At 44.7% G+C, this 22,591-nt stretch overlaps 8 protein-coding genes across 13 annotated transcripts in view; 3 read left to right on the plus strand and 5 right to left on the minus strand.

The window, feature by feature from the left end:
* Positions 1–7,724, plus strand: part of LOC6495653 (GTP-binding protein RAD) — a 29,859-nt gene extending 22,135 nt beyond the window's left edge. For 2 of the 3 annotated variants that reach the window (XM_014907930.3, XM_032450084.2), the window contains 6 exons: positions 1,856–2,179; positions 2,763–2,851; positions 5,103–5,283; positions 5,529–5,662; positions 5,856–5,960; positions 6,521–7,724. In XM_014907930.3, coding sequence (XP_014763416.1) covers positions 1,856–2,179; positions 2,763–2,851; positions 5,103–5,283; positions 5,529–5,662; positions 5,856–5,960; positions 6,521–6,667 — 980 coding nt within the window. In that variant the 3' untranslated portion in view covers positions 6,668–7,724. The remainder of the gene's footprint in view (positions 1–1,855; positions 2,180–2,762; positions 2,852–5,102; positions 5,284–5,528; positions 5,663–5,855; positions 5,961–6,520) is intronic. The other variant, XM_001959274.4, reaches the window with a different exon arrangement.
* LOC6494968 lies at positions 7,711–8,833 on the minus strand. Of its 2 annotated transcripts, none has more exons than XM_044715858.1 (3): positions 8,674–8,833; positions 8,210–8,625; positions 7,711–8,140 (listed from the first exon to the last, which is right to left on the minus strand). In XM_044715858.1, exons 2-3 carry the CDS (start codon positions 8,312–8,314, stop codon positions 7,817–7,819), a joined length of 429 nt encoding a protein of 142 aa, XP_044571793.1. In that variant the 5' UTR covers positions 8,315–8,625; positions 8,674–8,833; the 3' UTR covers positions 7,711–7,816. The 2 variants fall into 2 exon arrangements, with proteins under 2 accessions (XP_044571793.1, XP_001959311.2); XM_001959275.4 differs by having other exon boundaries at positions 8,210–8,603; positions 8,674–8,817.
* A 44-nt stretch (positions 8,834–8,877) lies between these two features.
* On the plus strand, positions 8,878–12,358 carry LOC6495654 (glucose-6-phosphate exchanger SLC37A2). Of its 3 annotated transcripts, none has more exons than XM_001959276.4 (7): positions 8,883–8,972; positions 9,640–9,889; positions 9,972–10,123; positions 10,189–10,757; positions 11,026–11,236; positions 11,302–11,450; positions 11,511–12,358. In XM_001959276.4, exons 2-7 carry the CDS (start codon positions 9,750–9,752, stop codon positions 11,880–11,882), a joined length of 1,593 nt encoding a protein of 530 aa, XP_001959312.2. In that variant the 5' UTR covers positions 8,883–8,972; positions 9,640–9,749; the 3' UTR covers positions 11,883–12,358. The 3 variants fall into 3 exon arrangements, with proteins under 3 accessions (XP_044571792.1, XP_001959312.2, XP_014763417.1); XM_014907931.3 differs by lacking the exon at positions 8,883–8,972 and adding an exon at positions 9,014–9,154; XM_044715857.1 differs by lacking the exons at positions 11,026–11,236; positions 11,302–11,450; positions 11,511–12,358 and adding an exon at positions 10,866–11,019 and having other exon boundaries at positions 8,878–8,972.
* Positions 12,350–17,132, minus strand: LOC6494967 (probable multidrug resistance-associated protein lethal(2)03659). The gene is made up of 6 exons (XM_001959277.4): positions 16,993–17,132; positions 16,264–16,494; positions 13,975–16,204; positions 13,762–13,912; positions 12,755–13,703; positions 12,350–12,694 (listed from the first exon to the last, which is right to left on the minus strand). Exons 1-6 carry the CDS (start codon positions 17,073–17,075, stop codon positions 12,391–12,393), a joined length of 3,948 nt encoding a protein of 1,315 aa, XP_001959313.1. The 5' UTR covers positions 17,076–17,132; the 3' UTR covers positions 12,350–12,390.
* Positions 17,133–17,662: 530 nt separating this feature from the next.
* On the minus strand, positions 17,663–18,751 carry LOC6494966 (ceramide-1-phosphate transfer protein). The gene is made up of 3 exons (XM_001959278.4): positions 18,526–18,751; positions 18,250–18,467; positions 17,663–18,187 (listed from the first exon to the last, which is right to left on the minus strand). Exons 1-3 carry the CDS (start codon positions 18,681–18,683, stop codon positions 17,892–17,894), a joined length of 672 nt encoding a protein of 223 aa, XP_001959314.1. The 5' UTR covers positions 18,684–18,751; the 3' UTR covers positions 17,663–17,891.
* Positions 18,752–18,834: 83 nt separating this feature from the next.
* On the minus strand, positions 18,835–20,058 carry LOC6494965 (SAGA-associated factor 29). The gene is made up of 4 exons (XM_001959279.4): positions 19,923–20,058; positions 19,638–19,866; positions 19,428–19,585; positions 18,835–19,371 (listed from the first exon to the last, which is right to left on the minus strand). Exons 1-4 carry the CDS (start codon positions 19,959–19,961, stop codon positions 18,928–18,930), a joined length of 870 nt encoding a protein of 289 aa, XP_001959315.1. The 5' UTR covers positions 19,962–20,058; the 3' UTR covers positions 18,835–18,927.
* Positions 20,059–20,167: 109 nt separating this feature from the next.
* Positions 20,168–20,842, plus strand: LOC6495655 (60S ribosomal protein L29). The gene is made up of 3 exons (XM_001959280.4): positions 20,168–20,310; positions 20,483–20,590; positions 20,660–20,842. The coding sequence occupies exons 2-3, from the start codon at positions 20,489–20,491 to the stop codon at positions 20,786–20,788; spliced, it is 231 nt and encodes a 76-aa protein (XP_001959316.1). The 5' UTR covers positions 20,168–20,310; positions 20,483–20,488; the 3' UTR covers positions 20,789–20,842.
* Positions 20,834–22,106, minus strand: LOC6494964 (queuosine salvage protein). Its single transcript, XM_001959281.4, has 2 exons — positions 21,695–22,106; positions 20,834–21,635 (listed from the first exon to the last, which is right to left on the minus strand). Exons 1-2 carry the CDS (start codon positions 22,104–22,106, stop codon positions 20,860–20,862), a joined length of 1,188 nt encoding a protein of 395 aa, XP_001959317.2. The 3' UTR covers positions 20,834–20,859.
* Between the last annotated feature and the right edge of the window lie 485 nt (positions 22,107–22,591).

The raw sequence follows: 22,591 nt of genomic DNA on the forward strand, positions 1-22,591 counted from the left end.
TTCTTCTTTTGTTTTACTTTCTCTGCAAAAGCTTGCACTGATTTTGCGTCATCAGATTAGCGCCTGTAAATTCAAATTTAGTTATCTCGCGTAATTTTTGACGTACAGTTGTGAAATTTTTTGTGCTGATTAATTGAATAATTGTTTATAAACTGAGAATCAAAATGGGTAAAGGAACTGTCCTATCTTTAGAAGAAAAGTCTAAGATCGAAACCTTTAGTGAAAGTGGCTTATCTTTACATAAAATTGCTGAAAAAATGGGAAGGCATAGAAAAACTATAGCCAGTTTTCTTAAAAATAAACAAGGCTATGGTAAAAATATGAAAGGCGGTAACAACAGAGTTATTTCCGAAGCAGACATTCGGTCTATAGTTAGACATGCGTCTAATTCACACGACTCTTCTACAAAAATTAAAGAAAAAAGCGGTGTGGAAGCTAGCAAGTCTACGGTATTACGAGTCATAAAAAAAGCAGAACACTTGAAAAGACTAAAACTAAAAAAAAAACCACAACTAAATAAGTTACGAAAGGAAATGCGCCTAAATTTTGCTCGTTCGCATATGACATGGTCGAAGGAGTGGCGCTTTGTAGTCTTTTCCGATGAAAAGAAATTTAATTTAGAAGGCCCTGACGGCTATAATTATTATTTCCACGACATGCGTAAAGAAGAGCATATTTTAGATCGTTTACATAGCCGGGTAGGTGGCGTAATGGTATGGGGAGCCATATCCTATTATGGCACCTATGAGTTACAATTTCTCACCCCGAAAATGAACGCCATGGCGTATAATAATCTTTTAAAAACGGCTTTCCCACATTTCCAAAATTGTTTTGGAAATCTTAAATGGCGTTTTCAACACGACAACGCTCCAATCCACACTGCCCGATCTGTAAAATCGTGGATACAGGGCCAAAACGTTGATGTCCTGGCGTGGCCGCCGTACTCTCCGGACTTAAATATAATAGAGAACGTGTGGGGATGGCTCTCGAGAAAAGTTTACGAGTCTGGAAAGCAGTATAGTACAAAATTGGAGCTCATCGACGGGATTAAAGAAGCTTGGTCTTCCATATCATTACAATACATTGAGAAATTGTACGAGTCACTTCCTAGCAGGATCTGTGAGGTCCTGGAAAATGGGGGCGGGACCACCCATTATTAATTTGATTAAAAAATAAGTAAATAATAAGATTAAGCATAAAACACTACTAGTTGTTAAGCATTAAGTGAAAATTCATTAAATTTAAGCAGGGGGCGCTAATCTGATGAATCAAAATTAAATTCATATATTTGGTATACATTTTCTTTTCAAATAAATAAAATATTATTGTTATACTTATCATTATGTACCTTATCTTATTTTGAAGAATATTATTAAAAGTATCGTCAAAAAAAAGTTTTATGGCTTAGCCTTGATAGTTTGGATAATATTGGACATTACCCGAGAATGATCAGGGGGCGCTAATCTGATGACGCGCAGTGTATGTACATTATTTTGTAAATATTTTCCATTTATTTAAATAAGTCAGATAGACAGGAATCTCTGCTTAAATTTGAAAATGAAAAATGGCAAAAATTTCTAACAGGCTGGATGGTGGGCTGGAGTCACAGATGCGAGACACAAAAGACAGATTAACTATTGTTGATGTTGCCCTTGCGGCAGGAAACTGTAATTCCTGCCGGCGCTACGTGGCGTATGCGCAACGTTGCACATACGCCCCGTGTGCCAGTGGCAGGTTGACTAACAAAAGCCGGCATGCACTTGGAATACCAAACTGCAAAAAATTGCCACGTTTTTTTGGAATTCCTTCTTCATACTCTGCCATATGTTTCCTTCTTTTTTGTGTGGGCATTCAGGTATCATTAATCGCGGTGACTCGTTCCGACGCCGACGGTCGCGCAGCAACAGTCTGGCCCCCTCCAGCCCCATGCACCCCCGCAGCGGAGTGGGTGGCCTCGGCGGGGGCGTGGGCGGCGGCAGCAGCCTGGGCCTCGGATCCGGCTACAACGGCGGCAGCAGCAGCAACGGATTCGGATTCGGGAACGCCAATGCCCAGGAGACCCATCAGCCACCGGTGGAGTTCTTCCGTGTCGAGATGCTCGGATCGGCAGGCGTAGGCAAGCAGGCTCTGGTTTCACAATTCCGCACCTCGGACTGCATCAATGCCTACGATGGACCCGGTAAGTTGGAAGCTTTTTTATTAATGATTTATTATGAAGTCCAAAAAATACAATGAAATCCCTCATGAAATAGTGAGTTTAGCATACTTCCATGTTTTGCCCCTCTCTGGTAGCCATATCTCAGCCAATTTACATCCGATCATGGAGAAGCATACCATTTTGTTATCAGGAAAGCGAGTACCGCCATTTCTCATTTAAATTTTAGTCTTAAAACCGTTTTAAAATTTTTAAATTTTTTTCAAGGGGCTCCCCTATAAAATTCTGAGATTCTCATGGTTTCCGGTTTCGTCCCCTTCCGGTAGCCATATCTCAGCCAATTTACATCCGATCATGGAGAAGCATACCTTTTTGTAATCAGGAAAACGAGTACCTCCATTTCTCATTTAAAATATTTTTGTCTACAGATAATCCAGCCATACGAGTTTAATTTATGATATGTAAATTGGTTTAGGTTCTTGGGTTTAGTTGCTTATTGGTAAACCATAATATGTAGACTCTGTAAAGTTTACTATTTCCTTTGAAATTAAAATCAATTAAGCCTTGTATATCCTTGAGTATCAAATATGATTCAATCTTGTTCCAGAATGCGACGAAGCCGAGCAGAACATCTCAATCATCCTGAATGGCACCGAGTCGGAGCTGAAGTTCCTCACCGGGAACACGGAGAGCAAGGTAAATCATTTGTCAGGCTTTCAGTTGCCGCACACTAAGTAAAGTCCACATTCCGTGTTTGCCAGTTGTGTTTGTAATTGTCATTAAATATTTCACTATTAACTGGGCTGAAACCGCAAAGCAAGCAGGACTTGACCGTGGTGATGGCATGTCCTGAGTCCTGGGTGGGTGGAAGAAAAGACCGACTGTCAGGAAGACAAATGAGGTTGTCCGAACAGCCGGACAGAGATTTGCCTTTGGGGCCACGGGGAGTGATTTGCCAACTGGACGAGCATAAATTGCACAAAGTGAATTAATTACAGATGCAAAATGAGTTCGTTGAAACGCAGGTGGAGTGACGGAGCGAAAGTGAAGTGCCAGAGGTTACTACTCGTACCTGGCCTGGTGGAACGATCCACCCACTCGGTCTTTCGCAAATAACGCAACAAAGACCGTAACTGGGGGGCGGATGGATGAAACTATGAAAACTTTCGGAAAAAGAAGAAGGGGAAGGCCGTCTGCCAGCTGCGGTTAATTACGGCAAAGTGCACGGAATGCCGGAGGAGGATGCTGGCTGCATTGAAATCATTTAAGGAATTCATTTAAAATCCTGTCAGACGGACGCTGCCTGCAACTGTTGGAAGAAGTGATTTGCAACCGCTACCAGAAACAAGTCGAAAAGAAATTACACTAAAAGAAGGGTTTTGTTAATTTAAGATATAGTATTTCTCAAGAATGATATATTGTAACTTAAGATCCGTCTCTTAACTATATCCCGGTACTCCTTTTAAGACCTATACCCTCTTAAAGAAAAATCCTTGTAGATTCTGAAAAGAAGCATATTTTTTCCAGTGCATCAATATGTATAGAAAAATTAAAGCCGAGCCGCTGTGCAATCGAAACGCCAAATTGCTGGCCAAATGCCAAATGGCCAGCGGTCCAATACTTGCCGCCTGTTAGTTGTTTCTTTCCCCTTATTTTATTTTATTTTTGCGGCAAACAATACAAATGAACACGATAATGATAATTATAATCGCTGATGACGATTGGAATGATGATGGCGATGGCGATTGCGACGACGATGACGACGGCAATGGCGAGGACAAACAAAAGGAAATGGCAACAATTTATCCATTCTGGAATGTGACACAGGAATCAAGCGAATTAAAGCACTCGTGCATGGTTCCCCCCAAAAAGTTAAGGCAAAAAACAAATAATAAATTGCTCAAGAAGTGACCATAAACCTTGGAGTCGAGGCACACCAGCACCATCACCAGCACCAGCACACCTTGGAGTCCAAAGTGCCAAATTTACAAATGCCGGATGTGCCCAGCGTGGCTTTATGAGCAACGAATCGGAAGCCAACACCCTGGGCAGAAAGCCAACGTGCCAACGTCACTCAGAACAAAGTGAATTGGTCAGGAGAAAGGACACTTCATATACCCTAAGGACATCCAGCTAAGAGACAGTCATACATAACTTATTTTCATAAAAATAATTTTCTTAAAGTGGTTTCAAAAACTTGACATTTTTTTTGGGGTTTCATCTTTTATAAACCTTTAGACATCGTAGTACTGATGATGACTCTTTAGATAAAATATTTTAAGGAAGCCAAATTGGAAAGCCAAGTTTCCATCTATAATATTCTTTAAGTACTAACTAAAGAGATCTTTCCTTAAGAAAGAAATATAAAAATCTAAATAAGAACAGAAAAGAAAAACTTTCTTTAAAAAGAAAGCAACTACAAAATAGAAAACATCCATAAATTGATTCTCATTTCAATGCTAATCAAGTATGAAAAGAAAGTTGCACCTTGAGGAGAAATTCAAAGGACCTGGCCAGCGAATTGAGCCATCCCGCTGACCCGTTAATGTATGGGCCAGATAAATGAACATCATTAAAAGTCCGAGCAGGTCGGCAACTTTATTTTTTGCACTCCGCGCTCGCCTCGTTATTGCGATGCCAAGTGGCCATAATTTTAATTTTTACGAGCATAAAATGCAAAAGTACCAAACAAAAGGAAGCCAAGGAGTGGGTTGGTGGATGGGCTGGCTGGCTGGCTGGATTTTCGCTCCGCGCCTGCACTCGAGAATGGGGGGGCGCAGTTAAGAACTTTTAATTTCACCTCGACCAGATGCAATAAAACACGGCATTAAATATTTTCAGCAGTCACGAAACTGGGCCGCCCCTCAGAATGTTGTAAACTTGTTGAGTTTCGTGTTTCAACTCTTAACATTTCGTTTTTTTTTTATTTTTTTGTATGTTTCTGCAGGACGAACTGGAGCAGGCGGATGCGTTTCTAGTGGTCTACTCCTGCATTGACAAGGAGTCCTTCACGAGAGCCAAGCAGATACTATCGCGACTGCAGGACATGGACCTACTGCGCCACCGACCCACCATCCTGGTGGCCAACAAAATTGATTTGGCCCGCTCACGCGCCGTCTCCGCCCAGGGTGAGTATGGCAATTAGCAATTAGCCGTTGTACTGCCCGCATTTGCATTTCCATTTGCATCCTCAATTAAGTGTCGTGACCCGGGTCCCGGGTTTTGGCTCGCCATCGTTGATGTATTCGCTTTTGAATTCCAAAGTCAAACATGACTGAAAACTATTGTTTTTTTTTCTAGTAAAGCAATGCACTACAAAGCTATGATTAGATGACCAAGATAATAATTTAATACTATATATTATCCCCCTTAGATGGCAAATGCCTGGCCTGTACATTCGGAGCCAAGTTCATCGAGGTCTCCGTGGGCATAAATCACAACTGCGATGAGCTGCTGGCCGGTACTCTCACCCAGATCCGGCTGAAGAAGGACCAGAACCAACTGCAGGTAAGCCAAGGAGCCTCCTCCACCTTCTAGGTGGTTGTAAGACCACCATTACCCTTTGATGGATAGCCTTCCTAGGACCCATTTGCAGTTAGCTGGTTAGCTAGTTGTCGCTCCTCTATCTCTATCCACTCTATCCACACTCTTGGCCATGTACTTTTTGGTGTGTAATCATTGTAATCGATCGCTTTCGCAGCTGAATCCGAAAAAGTCTAAAGACAAAAGCAAATTTAGAGAAAACAAGAACGTAGAGACTGTAGAAACTGATAAATGTCTGACTGATCTTAAAACTGGCGATGTGGTAAGTAGAACAGAACGTACTCCACTCCAATTGATTCCCCCTCGGACTGAAACTAATCGTTGTTTGATGTATTTTGTAGTTTCGATCCCCCAACTCCCACAACTAAGAACAGCATGATAATTTCCGGGTAGTCCTTGTTTATTACAGACACTGTATATAGATATATAACATATATAGTAGTACCCCGTCCCTGACTTGATCTTCTGCCAAGACAAGTTCTGCAAACTTGCCAACAAGGAAATGTGTCAAGTGTCCAACTATTTCGAAGAAAACTGTTTGTTTGTTCGTTTGATGTTCACCCTCCTCGTATGCCCCCTACTCTCTATTCATTCCCCATACCAAGTCCTTTGCAGAAGGACATGAAAAATGCAAACTTCAATTGGCACCCGAAATGGAATAACTATATTGCAGGGTCATAAAAATGCTCCGCCAACCGAATGTAAATAAACCAAATCCTTCCGTAGTCTATAAGTTATTTTGCCCCTCCCCTGCTCATGCCTGCTGTGATGGAGTCTGTAAAATGGGATTTAACTGACTTTCTTTAACTGGGATGATTGCAGGGTCCGCGGGATGCCAATTCACCGGCCCATTGGTACAAGAGCCGGAGTGTGATGCTGGCTAGCATGAAGGCACGCCAGATGCTCACCTGGATCCTGGGCAAGGAGGACTCCAAGTTCAAGCACTGCGAAAATCTCCAGGTGCTATAAGCTATTAGTATACATATAGGGATATGTGAAGCGGAAAAGCTTTATATTTAAGTGCTACCCGATGGGCTCATCTAATATGTAAACAGGTTTCGAACGGTTCGAAGCTCTCCAAAAACAAAACAACCATCCTTCCCCAAACTATATATGTGTGTATGGTAACTAAATGCTATAGCAAACAACCATTAGTAATGTGTAATGTGTAAGCCTGATAATCAAAAATTAAATCAAATTTAATGTAAAACATAAAGATGCGAGAGTGCGAGAGGCCGGAAGAGACTACTTATGGAACCAAGCGAAAGGAGCAAAACCAAAAACCTACTGTACTTACTAATCTAAACAGAGTAACAGAGTAATATTCTACTTATGTACTTAACTAGTTACTTTAGAAACTTTTCTAACAATAAGCCAGAGACGTGTGTGGTATGCTAGTAGAGGGAATATTTTTCATAAGCTGGACAGCAGTTTAACTATTTACAATTTAAAAGAGCAAGATGGGGCCAAAAGTTGATCCATCTAAACAAACAAAACAGAAAATTTATATATATATATATATATCTGTGTGGATGAAATATAAGTAATATTTGGTTATTTTCTGTTCTACAGCTTAGGGGAGTCTTACAGGGGTCTTTATTCAAAAGTTAGTTTAAAAGCCTGGCCGAAAGATTGAGAAGGGATGCATCCTATGCCCATCATACATATATTTATATTTATATTTATATTTATATTTAGAATTCAAAATATTCTTTGTGTCTTCCTTAGTGAAATATATATATAGTACGTGTGTGTATGTGTGTGTGTCTATATAGAAGTATATATATTAGGGATCCTCATCCTTCCAATTCAGTGCAATGCAAGGAATTAGCCTGTCATCCACGAAAGGCAATCATATTAAAGTGCTCAAGGTGGAGAAACATGGAATACCAAAACCCATTACAATAATATCGTTATATAGATCGATGTGTAAATATGCTTAATCACATGTGGATATTAATTCTGCAAAACTTGTACTATAAACTACAATAAAGTAATAAAATATTTAAATGTTTAACAATATAAATAATGAGTTCTTTTATTCTCTTAAATCTAAATGAATTTCTTGAGGAATGTGGTGGTATCGATGGCTTATATCTATTTTATACAATTTTAATTTTAACCAAATTGCTGCTGTGGATTTTTGGCCTTCACCACCTGAGAACGGTACCGGAAAAGTGGGCGGAACACGTTAATCTCCGCTAGCTCCATATCATCCGCCGCCTCGTCGTAAGCCAACTCTTCTAGAGCTCTTCTAAATCGGCTCAGGCTTCTTTCGTAGACATATAGATTTTCCAGAGCCTCACTGGATCTCAGAGATATAGTATCACTGTCACTAAGTGCACTGCCTTTTTCCGTTTCTTCCGCGAAGGTAAGTCTGTCTTTCGGATAAGCTAACGCCAAACCAATCACAGCAAAGCAGGTAACAATTTGGAAGGTAAACTATTTTTTAAATTAAAGAATTAAGTCGATTAAGCTTAGAAATCTTTGTGATTAAGAGTCATAACTTACCGGTTTCAACTGCATTTTGTGGGGATTATTTGTTATCAAACTATAGGTGTTTAAACTTAGACTGCAGGTTATCAAGTGTGCCTTCAATTTGCTCGGCTTTGCCATTTATACATTATGGGGAAACTGTATTTGCCTGCCGTGATTAGCACTTGCAATTGTTCTTATTTCCTCGCCTCGATTTTCACAAGTCGGCAAAGAGCCGATAGAGGAAATTAGCAGGTGGGTGTTGAAAACCTGGCCATTTTCCTCTCTCAGTCAGGTCTGATTTAAAAGCCAGGTCATGTGCAGCAGGCAGCTGTGTTTCCCGGAGCTGAGTAGTGTCAATAATTGCATGGTGAGTAATGTTTATTTGGACACCCGGTCGCGTGTAAAACGTTGACAATTAACTCGGGTTCTTAGAAAAAAAGTGTTAGTTTCTAATTAAAATGGTAATAAATGGGTTATTTAAGAAATCAAATAATTACATTTTATAAAACTTTAATCTCTTAAACGAGTATATATCCATAAAGTTTTAAATAACAGATCTTTCTAAGATAAAAAATTGAAAATGCATTCATTTTTTAAATTTCTGTTACTTGTTATGAATAGTATTGCCAAGCACAATTTATAAATGGCCCCTGTAGATGGCGCTAAAAAGAATCAACAAAATGTGGTATTTTTATAGTATTTTAATCTGGTCACACTGAGTGCATACGTTTAGCGATTTCCTTTTGTTATTTTGTTACTGTGCTATGTTTACCAGCTGTTTCGTGTTTGTTCAACGGTAATAAAGCCAAATAATTGTTTATTATCAATGTCGCATTGTCGCCTCGAAGGCAATCTGTCAGTTTCTGCTTAAATTCTACACATATTCGTGGGCGTCAACAAACAAAGTGAAAAATAATCGCCGCATATCGACTTTGGGATACTCTATAGATTGTGTTCCATAATGGAAACTTTTCCATGGTATTTGCTCTTTGAAAAGATAAATCTCTGCAGCTGCGTTCGGGTTAAGTAACTGTCAGGTTGCGATAAAGTGTTTGTTCCTCTTTCCTTATCACCAAGTGGGAGGAAAACGCTTCTATCAAAGTGGGAAAATTTCGCCAACACAGCAGAATAGAGACCGAGCGGAAACGCAATTTATAACTGCGATACGGAGTTTGAACAAAAAACGACTACGTAAACAATTAAACTACACCACAGTGCTAACAGAGACATATATGTGTTTGCGATAAGAGCGGCACACTCATTGAACTGAAACATAATTCCGCGACTCCACCAAAAACCGCGAACTACCAACCGAACTATCCACCGAAAATTCAAGCTGCTTAGCCACTCTACCTGGCAGTACGAATGTATCTGTATCTGTACCTGAGTCACCTCCCAAAACCCACCCTTCGCTTCATCATCACCACCACCACCTGTTGATCAACCGGCCTTTGTTCTTGCAGGTAGTTAGTTAGCTTTCGGCAGCCAAACAGCCACCACGGACGTCATCGGGGACGTGATCAGCGGCTTCCACTTGCGATCCCAGCTCCTCCTCCGCCCGGGCCAGTCGTCGATGAGAGAGAGAGCTCCTCGGGGAGCGGCCAGAACGCGAAAGATGAGCAACAACTACAATGATGTGCCCCTGGGCATTCGGCTGGTGCAACGCCTCTCACGCCACTGCTGCACCCGTTTCCATGCCCGCCGTGATTTGCTGTGAGTATGGTCCACCAAAGGGATAGGATACATAGCCAGATTAATAAATGAATTAATAATACTATTTCTAATACTCTTCCAGCTACAAAATGTCTGTGTTCGTACTAACCTTCTTGGCGTATGCCTGTTATCATATGTCCCGCAAGCCCATATCTGTTGTTAAATCGGTGCTTCAAGGAAACTGTTCCACCATTCAAGTGTCCAAGGGGCAGGAGTGTGGCTATGCTCCTTTTGGTAAGTTTTTTTTTGTAAGTTAAATGAAATATAAAGATTTTAACTTGATTTTCAATCACCCCCAGATGGACACGATGCCACCACTCTTTTTGGGATGCTGGATTCAGCTTTTCTCTTCACCTACGCCATTGCCATGTTCGCCTCAGGATTCGTGGCTGAGCGGGTTTCCCTGCGATACTTCCTGTCGATGGGCATGATCCTCACTGGCGTGTTCACCTACATGTTTGGTATTGCCCGCACATCGAACATACACAGCCTGTGGTACTTCATTGTCGCGCAAATCGGAGCCGGCATTTTCCAGACAACCGGCTGGCCAGGAGTGGTGGCGTTGGTGGGTCGATGGTTTGGCAAATCTAAGCGAGGCTTGATCTTCGGCATTTGGAACAGTCATACATCGATTGGAAACATTTTGGGAACACTGATCGCGGCGCACTACGTAGAAAGCGACTGGGCGTTGTCGTTCGTAGTGCCCGGCATCATCATCGCTGCCGTGGGCTTCCTGCTCTTCCTTTTCCTGGTGGACCAGCCGGAGATTGTCGGCATTTATCCGCAGGTTGGGCAGCAGGAGCGACGCGTGGCCAACGAATCGGATGAGGAGCAGGATGACGAGGAACAGGTGCGCCACCAAGATGCCGTAAGTATCTGTTACAGTTCCCTAATCGCCGTTGTAGCTCCTGCATCCGCCTCCCCATTTCTTTGCAATTTTAATTTCAAAATTATCCTCACATTTTCCCGGCCATAGTTGGTGGCCAGTACGGGGTACGGCTACTCGGAAATCGTAAGTGCAATCATATCTGTTTGGTTTTTGAGGGTTGCAGTCCAGTCTTTGCTTTTGTATAATTCGCGCTTAACACGTGTGTCCTTGTTTTGAAAAGAAAAACTAACTATTTCTATTTCTGCAGGAGATCAGCTACAGATCACCGCCCACCGAGCGCACTCCGATCCTCTCCCGTCCACAACAGCCGAGTCAGAGCCGGGGCCATGGCCGTCCGATCAGCCTGACAGATGCTCTCTACATACCCGGAGTGGTGGAGTTCTCCCTCTGCCTGTTCTTCACCAAGCTGGTCAGCTACACCTTCATGTACTGGCTGCCGTTGTACATTCAGTCTTCCAGTAATAATTATTATTTAGCCTTAAATTATATTTAAATCTAATAATATTATTATGTTCTTATGCAGGCACCCTTGGACCTGAGCTCTCGGCGGATCTGTCGACCCTCTTCGATGTGGGAGGCATTGTGGGAGCCATAGCTGCGGGTTATCTGTCCGACGTGAGCGGAATGTCGGCCACCGTTTGTACGGGCATGCTGTTCATAGCCTCTCCCATTGTAAGTACTCGGTAGTGAGCAGATAACTCTTGATACTGACGCACGTTTGTGTTGTTCCAGCTGCTGCTGTACCAACAGTACGGAGCATTGTCGGTGACGTTCAGCGTAGTGCTACTGATTGTGGTTGGCATCTTTGTGAATGGGCCTTACGCCCTGATTACAACATCGGTGAGCGCGGAACTGGGACAGCACAGCTCCCTGGAGGGTAATGCCAATGCCCTGGCCACCGTAACGGCCATAATCGATGGCACGGGATCGATTGGAGCGGCTGTGGGTCCTCTGCTGGCTGGGCTCATCTCCACCACCGGGTGGCAGAACGTCTTCTACATGCTCATCGTCTCTGATATCATTGCCATGGTGCTGTTGGGTCGACTGGTCGCCAAGGAGTGTGGCTCCTTGCGCCGGTCATCGCATCGGATTCGGATTGAATAGCAGGAAGCAGAAGTGACTACGCCCGTTGACACGGATGTGGTTTGACCTTATTTATTTTTTTTATTAATTTCTGTTCTGTGTACATAGCATGGTATTTGTATAGCTCATACATATAAAGGTCGTTTGTTTCCATTCGAGAGCATATCAGAGAGTGGTTCTGATCCTAGTTTAATACGACATCAACATCAGCACCTGACGTTATTTTTAAATGGAATATTTACCATCATCCTAGGCTATCTAACCATCGAGTTTACAGTTTTTGATACATACACCTACATAAATATAGACACCTATATATATATTTTGTAATCCTGTGTGAGCGCCCGCGTGTGTCCAGAGTCTCCTCGTTTTAAGTGCCGAACTATCATTAGTTATAGCGTAATTCTACTGCTATGTAAATACACTTTATCGTACACTTTTGGTACCAAATAAAATTGGATTCGACTGCCCACTTGCCAGGCAGTCCCATTTCTGAATTGATTTCCTTTTTCTGGGTGAGATTTGTGCCTCATTCGACGAGGCCTTCTTTGGTTAATGAGTTGGAATCCCTTCCGCTTCTTCGCGTGAAACTTTCAGCAGCGATCTTCTTGAGGAAATTCACAGTGGCCGCGTCATTTTGGTTCACCAGTTTCAACAGAAGACCGTCCTTGCGCTGCAGGAGGGTGTGAGGTGGTCCGAACTCCACGATGCGGCCGGCATCCATTACCAGGACGCTGTCATTGTCCATCACCGTGTGCAGTCTGTGGGCGATGGTGAGGACTGTGCAGTCGGCGAACTTGGTTTGAATGGTCTCCTGGATCAGGATGTCAGTTCTGGAAGGACATTAATATTAGTTCAACCATGTCGTGGATATAAAAAAGCTTCAAACTTACTCTGTATCCACATTGGCAGTAGCTTCGTCCATTACCAGAACCCGATTCTGTCGCAGAATGGCCCGAGCGAGGCACACCAGTTGCCTCTGTCCCATGCTGAAATTGGAGCCACCATCCTGCAGGTGACATGACAGTCCTCCCTCCAGACTGGCCACATGCTTCTTCAGCTTCACATCCTCTAGAGCACTCCACAGGGACTCGTCGCTCTTTTCGGAAAAGGGATCCAGGTTGAATCGGAGGGTGCCCGAGAACAGCACCGGATCCTGGGGAATAATTGAGATTCGACTACGCAGATCATGGAGACCCAGTTGGCCTATATCCTGGCCATCGATTTCGATGGTTCCTTCGTTGAGAGCCAGGCGGAAAAGTGCCTGGATAATGGATGACTTGCCGGCTCCAGTGCGGCCCACAATTCCGATTTTCTCCATCGGCTGGGATTCAAAGTTCAAGCCCTTGAGAATAAGTGCATCCCCTGGAGCATATCGCATGCGAAGATCTCGGAAACGAAGATGTCCGGCCTGTGGCCACTCCGCAGACAGCTTCACACTCTTGGGACTCTCCAGCGGCGGCTCCGATGGCATCTGGGCGTACTCCAGTACCCGCTCCACGCTGGTCATGTTGTTCTCCATCTCCGCCGTCTGGCGCATGCCCCACTGACACATGATCACCAGCGTCATGGACTGTGTGATGGCCAGACCCACGTCACCGCTGTAGAAGCTCTGATCGATCACCAGGAAGCTAAAGGTCACCGCCAGGATGTACACCACACAGATCAGATCCGTCCAGAAGGAGAAGGCCCGATTGGCGCTCACGTAGAGGAACAAGGCAGAGGAGTTGGTGTTCTGGTGGACATGGAAGGTCTGCTCCAGCTGCGGCTCAGCATCCATGGATCGGACGGTGGTGTGGCCATGGAAGGTCTGGTTCGTGTGGGAGTAGATAGGACTGCGAGCTGAAGGTCAAAATAGGTGATTAGTTTCTGGAAATCCTGAGGAATATCTAAAACTTACTCAAGCTCTCGATCCTCTTCAGACTTCGACTGGCTCCAATGTACATAGCCCGGCACAAGTAGAGCAGGATCACCATGACAGCTGCTGGGATGAGGAGCCAATAGTTGGCAATGGCCACGATCACCAACACGGCAACCACATCCACGATGAACTGGGGATCAAAAAACACAAAATCAATCATTGGAAATATAGAAAAGGAACTCCCATAACTACCTGAAGGGAATCCATCATGGCCTGCGGCAAGGTCACATCCACGTTCTGAATATCACTGGAGAATCGGTTTAGGACTCTTCCCGAGGGATTGGCGTTGAAGAAGTACATCCAGGCGCGGATGATGCCATGGTAGAGCTGATCGTGCAACTTCAACGAGATGCGGAGGCACATGAAGAAGAAGCCGAATGTCCGGAGCAGGAAAAGAGCCAGGGTGAAGAGTAGGAGCACCGAATAGTAGATTACCATCCTTGTCCTGGTTGCGTCGTAGTCATCGAGAGAATTGTAGCCGCGCTCCTCCTCCCAGGTGGACCAGCGGGAGATGAATATGTCCATCAGAGCCTGGCATCCGCGGGCGAACACGAACATGGACAGCACCAACCACACCAGGAAAGGAGCTCCCAGGGCACGGAAGTAGGCCTTGTAGGTGTCATAGCTCACGGCTCCCTGGAGCTGCTGCTCCGCATTGGGGTCTTCACTGGCGTCAACGGTTTCCTTCTGCTCCTCGCCCTTGCTCAGCTTAGAGGTTCTGTCCACCTGGCTGAGAACCCGCTTCACCTGCTGCTTGTCAGCTTCGATGGCCTCCAGGTCCAGGGCTGCGTGATGGGTGATAACATCCTTTAGCTTCTCGTAGGTGCCCTGCTGGGTGATGGTTCCTCCCTCCAGGAGCAGCAGGTTATCCACACTTTTCAGAAGCTGCACATGATGGGTAACGAGGATGCGCATTTTTCCAGCCAGCAGGCGGTGGAAGCACTTGTCCATAAGGAGCTTACCAACTTGGGAGTCCACCGCAGCCAGGGGATCATCGAAGAGATAGATATCCGCCTGGCGGTATACAGCTCTGGCCAAGGCTATCCTTGCCTTCTGTCCACCACTCAGACTGATTCCCCGCTCACCCACCACGGTGGCATCTCCGCGGGGCAGCAGCTCCAGATCCCTTTCCAGTTGGCACGCATGAATCACTGCCCGGTAGCGCTGCTCCTCGTAGGGCTCCACAAACAGGATGTTCTCTCGAATGCTTCCCTGGAAGACCCATGGCTGCTGGGCGGCGTAGCTAATCCTACCATGGATCTCCACTCGGCCCTGCATCAGCTCGATCTCACCGAGAATGGCATGGAGCAGGGTGCTCTTGCCAGAGCCGACGTTGCCCACAATGCCAACAAACTCATCCGACTTGCTTCCAAATGAGATGCCATGGATGTGCGGCTTTCGGGGATGCTTGATGCTCGGCTTATCCCAACTGGCGCTTACGTTCCTGAAGCTCAAGGACTTCACCTCACTCTTGACGCAATGCAGGCGTCCACTCGCCGCCGGCTTGGGTTTCTCCGAGTCCAGCTGCAGGCCAGGATTGTCCCGGCAGCAGCCCTCCTCCTCTGGCTTCTCGACCTGCAGCAGGAACTCCACCACCCGACGAGCACTCACCAGAGTCTGGGCCCAAGTGGTGATGGCCATTGGCCAGTAATGAAGCAGGGAATCGTTGAGTAAGCTGTAGTACGACGAGAGGATAAAGACCTTCTTGGAGGTCACCACATCGCCCACGTATACATATGACACCAGGCTGAGGAAGAGCGAGATCTTGGAGATCATGCTGGTGCACTGCAGGGCCGCGTAGATGCTCATGGATCCCCGGATGGCCTTCACCTCCGACTGGCGCACTTTGGCAATCAACAGGCCGAAGGACTTCTCCCATGCATACATCTTTATCACCTGGATGGCTGTGATGATCTCGTTCATCAGCTTGACCCTTTCATCGCGATGCTTCGCCGACTGGGAGCCAAAGTGGGCAGCTGCTTTGGCAGCCCAGGCTTGGAGGGGAATCAAAATGACGATGAAGGCTATTCCGATCAGACTCGTCCAGCCCACCTGACGGTACATCAGGTAGCCAAAGATGCACGCCTCCACGGGTCCCTTCCAGAGATCATGGAAGAAGTAAAAGGTGAGATCGAACTGCGACAGATCGATGGACATCACGGATATGGCCAGGGCTCCCAGTCCTTCCCCGCTGCTGGCGGAGGCGCGCAGACACTTCCGGTAAACCAGGCCGGCACAGGCCAACCTCACCCTAGTACCCACCGCGAAGACGTAGAACATGAACGGGTGGAACACCAGGGAGGTTACCAGAGAGCACAGGACAATGCCCATGGCATACAAGTAGGCACTCTCCTTTGTCACGGTGGTCTGTCCATAGGCAAAGTAGGATATCAGGCCTCCCAAAAGTAGAGGTTGGAAGGAACTGGAAATAAATTAAATATTAATTCATGTTTTAATTTAAAATTAAATTATAATACTAACTGGATAGCCATCTCCAACAATGAATACAGGACACAAACTGGAACAAACTGCCATCCATAGACGCGGAATATTAAGTTCATCAGACTGGGCTTCTTCGTTTTCGACTCCTTATCCCAGTGAGGCTGAAGGTCCTTGGTCAAGGACTCGCTATCGAAGCTGGGCAGATGCTCATACAACTTGCTGGCATCCAACTGCTCCCGCCTGCCCTTGCGGAATACTCCGGTCATCCATCTGGAAGTCAAGACAGTGATAGTAAATCAATATCTTATCAGGGGATCTGCTGGATGGAGGGAGAACTTAGTACTGTCAGATTCGGAAACCCGGACATATAATGCTACGTGACCCTCAACAGGCAATCGATGGTCACCTCGGAAATTGGTATGGTGAAATAATATCCTTTCACTCTTAATAGCCCGCTAACTTGGCTTATTTTCTGGCTTAAAACAATATTACTTTAAATAATCCAAATTAGCAAAAACAGAGCCATAATTTTGGAAGCACTGGCTCCTGGATAACTCCATAATATCTTAATGAGGCGCACAGCTTTTGTGACTTAAATGCCACTCCTGATAAGGTCAGGAAGCTCTTTAACCTTATCATTGGTCGTAAAGTAATCCCTAATTGAATGTGGTCAGGGTTCGAACTGACACCTTCCGGTTTTTATGGTTACCACTAGATTATTGCTTTATTTTTAACTAAAACACAAAAAATAGAGTCATCACCACTCACAAGAACAACCACTTTGAGATAATGTTGGCCTTGCTGAACGGATTCGGCTCGCGCCTCGGATTAGTTTGTTTGGAAGAGTCCATGGCTCTTCGGGCAGGTTGTTGGCGCGACGCTTGACGGATTCAAAATGATCCAAAAATGGCAGGCGGGGCTTCTTTTAACCAGTCCAGACAGACCGGTGACGTCGGCGGACTATTTACCCTTCCACGGAGCCACCATCTTCCACGGCATTTTTGCACAAGGCACAACCATATAGCCGGCGATAAAGAGTCCACTAGAGCAGCACGCTTGTTGGCTCTTAACTCTCACTTGTCGGCCAACATTTGATAGTGATACGAGGCTAGTGATAGTGTCTGAAACGTAATCGATTGAGCTATTAGCCGTGCACTTGTCATGGCGGCCATTACTGCAATTTGCACACCCCGAAATTTTTTAAATATCTTAATTGGCTGCTATAAATTTTGACCGGATTTCGTAGAGTTTTAGAATCCTTTGTTTTTGAGTCTATGATAAAACACCACCAGATCCACCTGTGGCTGGGTTTTATGATCGGGAGAACTCCGTACGACTAAGTACTTATCTAATCAAGTACTCGCTACTTATTATGCTATTATTTTGGGAACTATGTTTGTCCAACAAGTTCAATACACCCAGATAACGCAGTTGTTCATTCATGAGTAAAGCTTTTATGGTGTTAAATTGCGAGAGATATTGTGGAAAAACATTAAAAACGTTTTGATTGGAAACATTGCATCTTAAAATTATAAGACATTCAGGGCAGTCGGTCATTCCGGAATGCAAAATAACAAAACATTAAGCGGCCACAAAACAAATACTTTAAGTTACGTTTAAATACAGAAAAATTTGCTACATAAAAACTAAGGATTTAGGTACTCGTTTTAAGGCAAGCTGTGCAGGTCGTGAAGGGTGTAGAGCTGTTCCGTCCGGTCGTAGTTGGCCCGCATGTGCTCCAGCATTGTTGGTAGATTCTCCGTGGCCATCTGGATATCCGTACAGACTCTCTTCAGCAGCTCCCCTCTCGTGGGCATTGCGTACATGGCCAGGCGAGCGCCCTTACGGATAAGGAAGGAATGATGCTTGCCCAGAGTTTCATCATATGCCGCTTTGCACACGTCCGAGGTCTTTTGGTCGTCCACCAAAGCCTGCACCCTATTGAGGAACTCGTAAACAAAGTCTAGATAAGGCAAACAAATTAATCAGCAAATGTGACGAGTTTCCGCAGATACCATGACCCACCCAATCCACGATGCAGACGCAGCAACGTCCGACTCCCGGACACGTAGCCTTTTTGGTTTAGCAACTGGGCCTCCTTCTCGTACTCCAGCATGGTCTTGAAGGTCTCGAAGTTTTTCAGTTCCTCCGTATCCGAGGCCCTCAGGCCATAGAGGATGTCTATTTTGGATCGCACATCGCTGCTCACAAAGCTGAAGACACTGCCCATCAGGTGGAAGAACCTGTAAAGCACCAGAACAAGTTAACATTTGACTTTCCGGATAATAGAGTAGGACTCACTTCATGATCTCCTCGTAGGCTGCCAGGTAGGCATCCAGTTGGACGTCATCCTCCTCCAGGAGACTTGTCTCGAAGAGACTTGCAACCTTGACAATGTCAAAGCAATCTGAGGATTGCACAGTAACATTATTCGGCACCACTACGTCCGCTCCACTCATTGTTTTTAGTTCTTTCTTTGTTGTTACCTTAAAATGGGAATTCTGCGCAAAAGCTTTAATCGATAAGTCCCAACAGCTGGAAATTTATCGATAACTAGACACCAAATTCAAATTTTAGTTGGTTTAATATTCAGTTTGTAAACTAGATTAGTTTATTTTATAAAAATTATTTTTTATTAGTTGATCAAAATATTTTTTTCCTTAATATCTTAACTTGATAAATCTACATAGCTTTAATTTATTCCTAAGCTGATGAAAGATTGCCGCTTCCACTGCCAGCTCCCTTTTTCGTGGGCCTGTATGCTATCACATATCTCTGAGCCACCGGTAGGGGTTCTGCATAGCCATTCATGTAGGAGGAGTCCTCGAAGAGCACCTCGTAGTCCTCAGTGGCTGTCTGTGGCAGGCGATGCACTATGGCCTTGTAGAAGCAAGTTGTCTGCGGATACAGGGCCATAACAACCGTGTCTTTGGGAAACAAGGCATGTCCATCAGTCTCCGGATTAGCCCGCATCAAGGGCAAGGGTATAACTTTGCGTTTGCTCAGGACATGCCTGTCCTTTTGCTCTTCATCAATGTCGATAACGTCGTATTTGTTCTGGCGATGAAGAAACTGGACGACCTCTGCCAAGATCCAGTTCTCCTCCTCGTCTATCCCCTTGGCCAATGCGGCGACGTTGTCACCCACCTAACGCGAAATAAGTTATTTAATAAAATAACTATAAGATAAAGAAGGAAACTCACTTTAGCCACATAGTTTCCCTCGGCGGGTATGGCTCCACATAAGGCCGGAGCTCTTTCGCCAAGTTTGCCTACGAACAGCGGTAGAGTTTGGGCGGATAACTGGACCATTTTCATAAGGGCTCCTCGACGGATAGCCTCCTTATTGCCGGCGTTACGAGCTGGAAGAATAGAATAGCTTACTCCCGAGAAAGGATTTGTATTAATACGCACCTTGTATCCTTCTTTCATTGCGAATGTTGCGGATCTCGTGTATTTTGGCTAATGCCGCTCGGATTGTGGCTTCCTCTTGGGCAGCCTCCATTAAACTCGCCTTAAGCAAGGGTTTTACCTTCTGATTTGTGGCATGAAGGGATCGGACAAGGCTACCCACAGAGTTCTCAGCCCGGCGGCGCTCCTCGTCCACAACATGAATATGCTGTTGTATGTCCTTCAGGCGATCCTATAAATAAAGCATTTTAAGGTATCCTATCCCAGCTCAAATTGATTATAGTTTACCTGAATTTGTTGAGCAGCACTTTCTGCAGTTAGTGGCATTGTATTGAATTCCTTTTTCCTAAAATTTGTTTACAATTTCCTCAAAACGAAAACAATGGCCAAACCTATCGATAACACATTCGATTAGGGTACTAAGGGTATTTTTTAGGTACATTTTTAATCATTTCCCAATTTCTTTTTAGACTTAAATTTTTTAAATGAATAGGCGCTCCTATCGTAAAATTATTAGTGAATTGTTTAAACTTGTGAGATTTAAAAAATCTTCCCACTTTTTAGCCTTTTTAGCTTTTTTTAAAAATATTTTCCAACACTGCTTGGGCTTTGAGGGATTGGTATATTCGCGTTGGTTGGCAACCCTCTTTCTTTTTAACCTCTCGTTTCGGGCAAGGTACGGACGCTCCCCACGTGGCTTTTTACTTCAATTTTAATAGCTTTTTTGTGTCCAAAACGACAAAAATGCATTCGCAATGGCCTATTTCCGTACTAACGCATCATATTTTCTATTTTCCTTTTGGGTGCACCACCTGATTGATTGGAAATTCGTGCTGCCGCTGGAGTAGTTTAAAATGGCCAAGTCCAAGAACCACACAAATCACAACCAGAACAAGAAGGCGCACCGCAATGGCATCAAGCGCCCGATGCGTAAGCGTCACGAGTCCACCCTGGGAGTAAGTATCAAAATATGTCCTGATATTCCGAAAACCTGTGCTAAATGATTCTCCATTTCCTCCAACCAGATGGACGTCAAGTTCTTGATCAACCAGCGTTATGCCCGCAAGGGAAACCTGTCCCGTGAGGAGTCCGTGAAGCGCTACAACGAGCGCATCGCCGCCCAGAAGGGAAAGACCGCCCCCGTTAAGTTGTAGATTGCTCCCATCTTTTTTATACTGGATAATTAAAGGACAATTCAATTTAACGAATGCCACAGCGTCTTTATTTAATAGTAAATGCTCAGCACTTTGTGGAACGGGATGTGCTCCAGGTCAGCGTTGTGCTGGCGTCTATAGTCCCACAGATATTGATCAATCACGATCGAGTTGACGTTATCCAAAGAGATATCCGGGTGATTTTCCTTCAGAATCTTCACCACTTCGTCCCTGACTCGTTCAATGATATAAATGGAGGCTCCTCGGATCTCCACCTCACGCGGATCACCATTCTCGAGGATGGTGTCGGTTTTAAGGAACTCGAGTAGTTCCGGGGTGTACTCCAAGCTGCCAAAGAGCACTAAAACCTGAGGTACGCGGTAGTCAGCGAACATGGTGATCTTGTCAATGTCGTGGAAGTAGCCAAGACCCTTTCCCTGATAGCAACACCATATATCGCCCACCAGGATCTGAGCTCGCTTGAGAATGGAGACGCGTTTGCCAGCGTACTCCGCTTGATCCCTGAAGCAGGGGAACTCTTCCACAATAAGGTCCAGCAGACGCACTGCTGATTTATCAGCTGCCTTGATTACATTTTCAAATCGTCCATCGTATTTCTTCAGTAGGATTTGTCCAACTTCGTGCAGGCAGTCCACCCGCTTTTGGATCAGGGGAATCTCAGTGTCCCCGTCGTCAGAACGAAATATCTCTTTCAAAGTCTTCAGATCTATCTCTGAGTAGTATTTGGGATTGGTTATGTCCACACCATCGTTTATGGCTCTTTTGACAGCCGCGCACAAGGCGAAGTAGCCGGTATATCCATTGACCTTGTATTTGGTGTAGTTATCTGTGGGATAAACTTTTCAGATAAAGAGATTCTATGATTACTCTGCTCATTTAACTTACCGGGCGTCCAAAAACAAAAGTTCAAAGTGTCTAAAACGAACACCCAATCGGCTGCCTTTGTATAATCTTCCGGTTGATTGGAGTCTGGATTGGGATGGAGCTCATGTTGCGAAAAGTTTTCTACGCTGAGCCGCTTTTCTTTCAGAGCTTTAAGGATTTCTTGAGTTAGTTTCTCAATGCCAGCTGGCAGGACACGCACATGCTTGGCATTCTCAATGATGTAGTCGCCCGATTCTCTGGGTGTCAAGGACATTTTCGCAGGATCAACGAAGCTTTTATTTGATAAAGCACTGAAATTGGCGCTAGAATAAGCGTTTGGTTTCAAATAGTAATTTATTTCCCTTCGCGACCTTGTGGCTAGTGTTGGAAACCGGGTAAGCCGTGTTAGGCAACGCCAAAGATAAATTACCATTTGTGGCAGTGTTCTTAAACTCTCAAATAGACAGTAATGGAAAACACGTCCCTTGACGGTCGCGAAAAATAATCTAAGCCAATTTCAGTTAAATGGCTTAACTCGAGCGCGAAAGTGGTAGCAACTTGCTCATTATATTTTATGTGTTTAAAAGTTCTTAATCTTTTTGCTTCTGGCGCCACCATAAGAACACCCATAGTGGCGTGCCATCAAAGTATCTTTTTCGCCAATAAAATCTTTAGTTTTCACGCGTGACACTTTGTATTTCGTGTAATACCTTTATCCAAAACCAAAAATAACATTTCCTTTTGTTACAATTTTGTTTCGAAAGTTCTTTGTGGCTCTGTACAAGTATTTTATCGACGTTTCAGTTGGCACTCAAATCGTACAGCACATCACAGACACACTCATACACGCCTCAAGATACTCCGCAGACCGCACACACAGATACAGAGGGGAGCCGCAGATACAGATACAGATACACG

Source organism: Drosophila ananassae, chromosome 3L (genome assembly GCF_017639315.1).
Source record: "Drosophila ananassae strain 14024-0371.13 chromosome 3L, ASM1763931v2, whole genome shotgun sequence".
Lineage (NCBI taxonomy): Eukaryota > Metazoa > Arthropoda > Insecta > Diptera > Drosophilidae > Drosophila > Drosophila ananassae.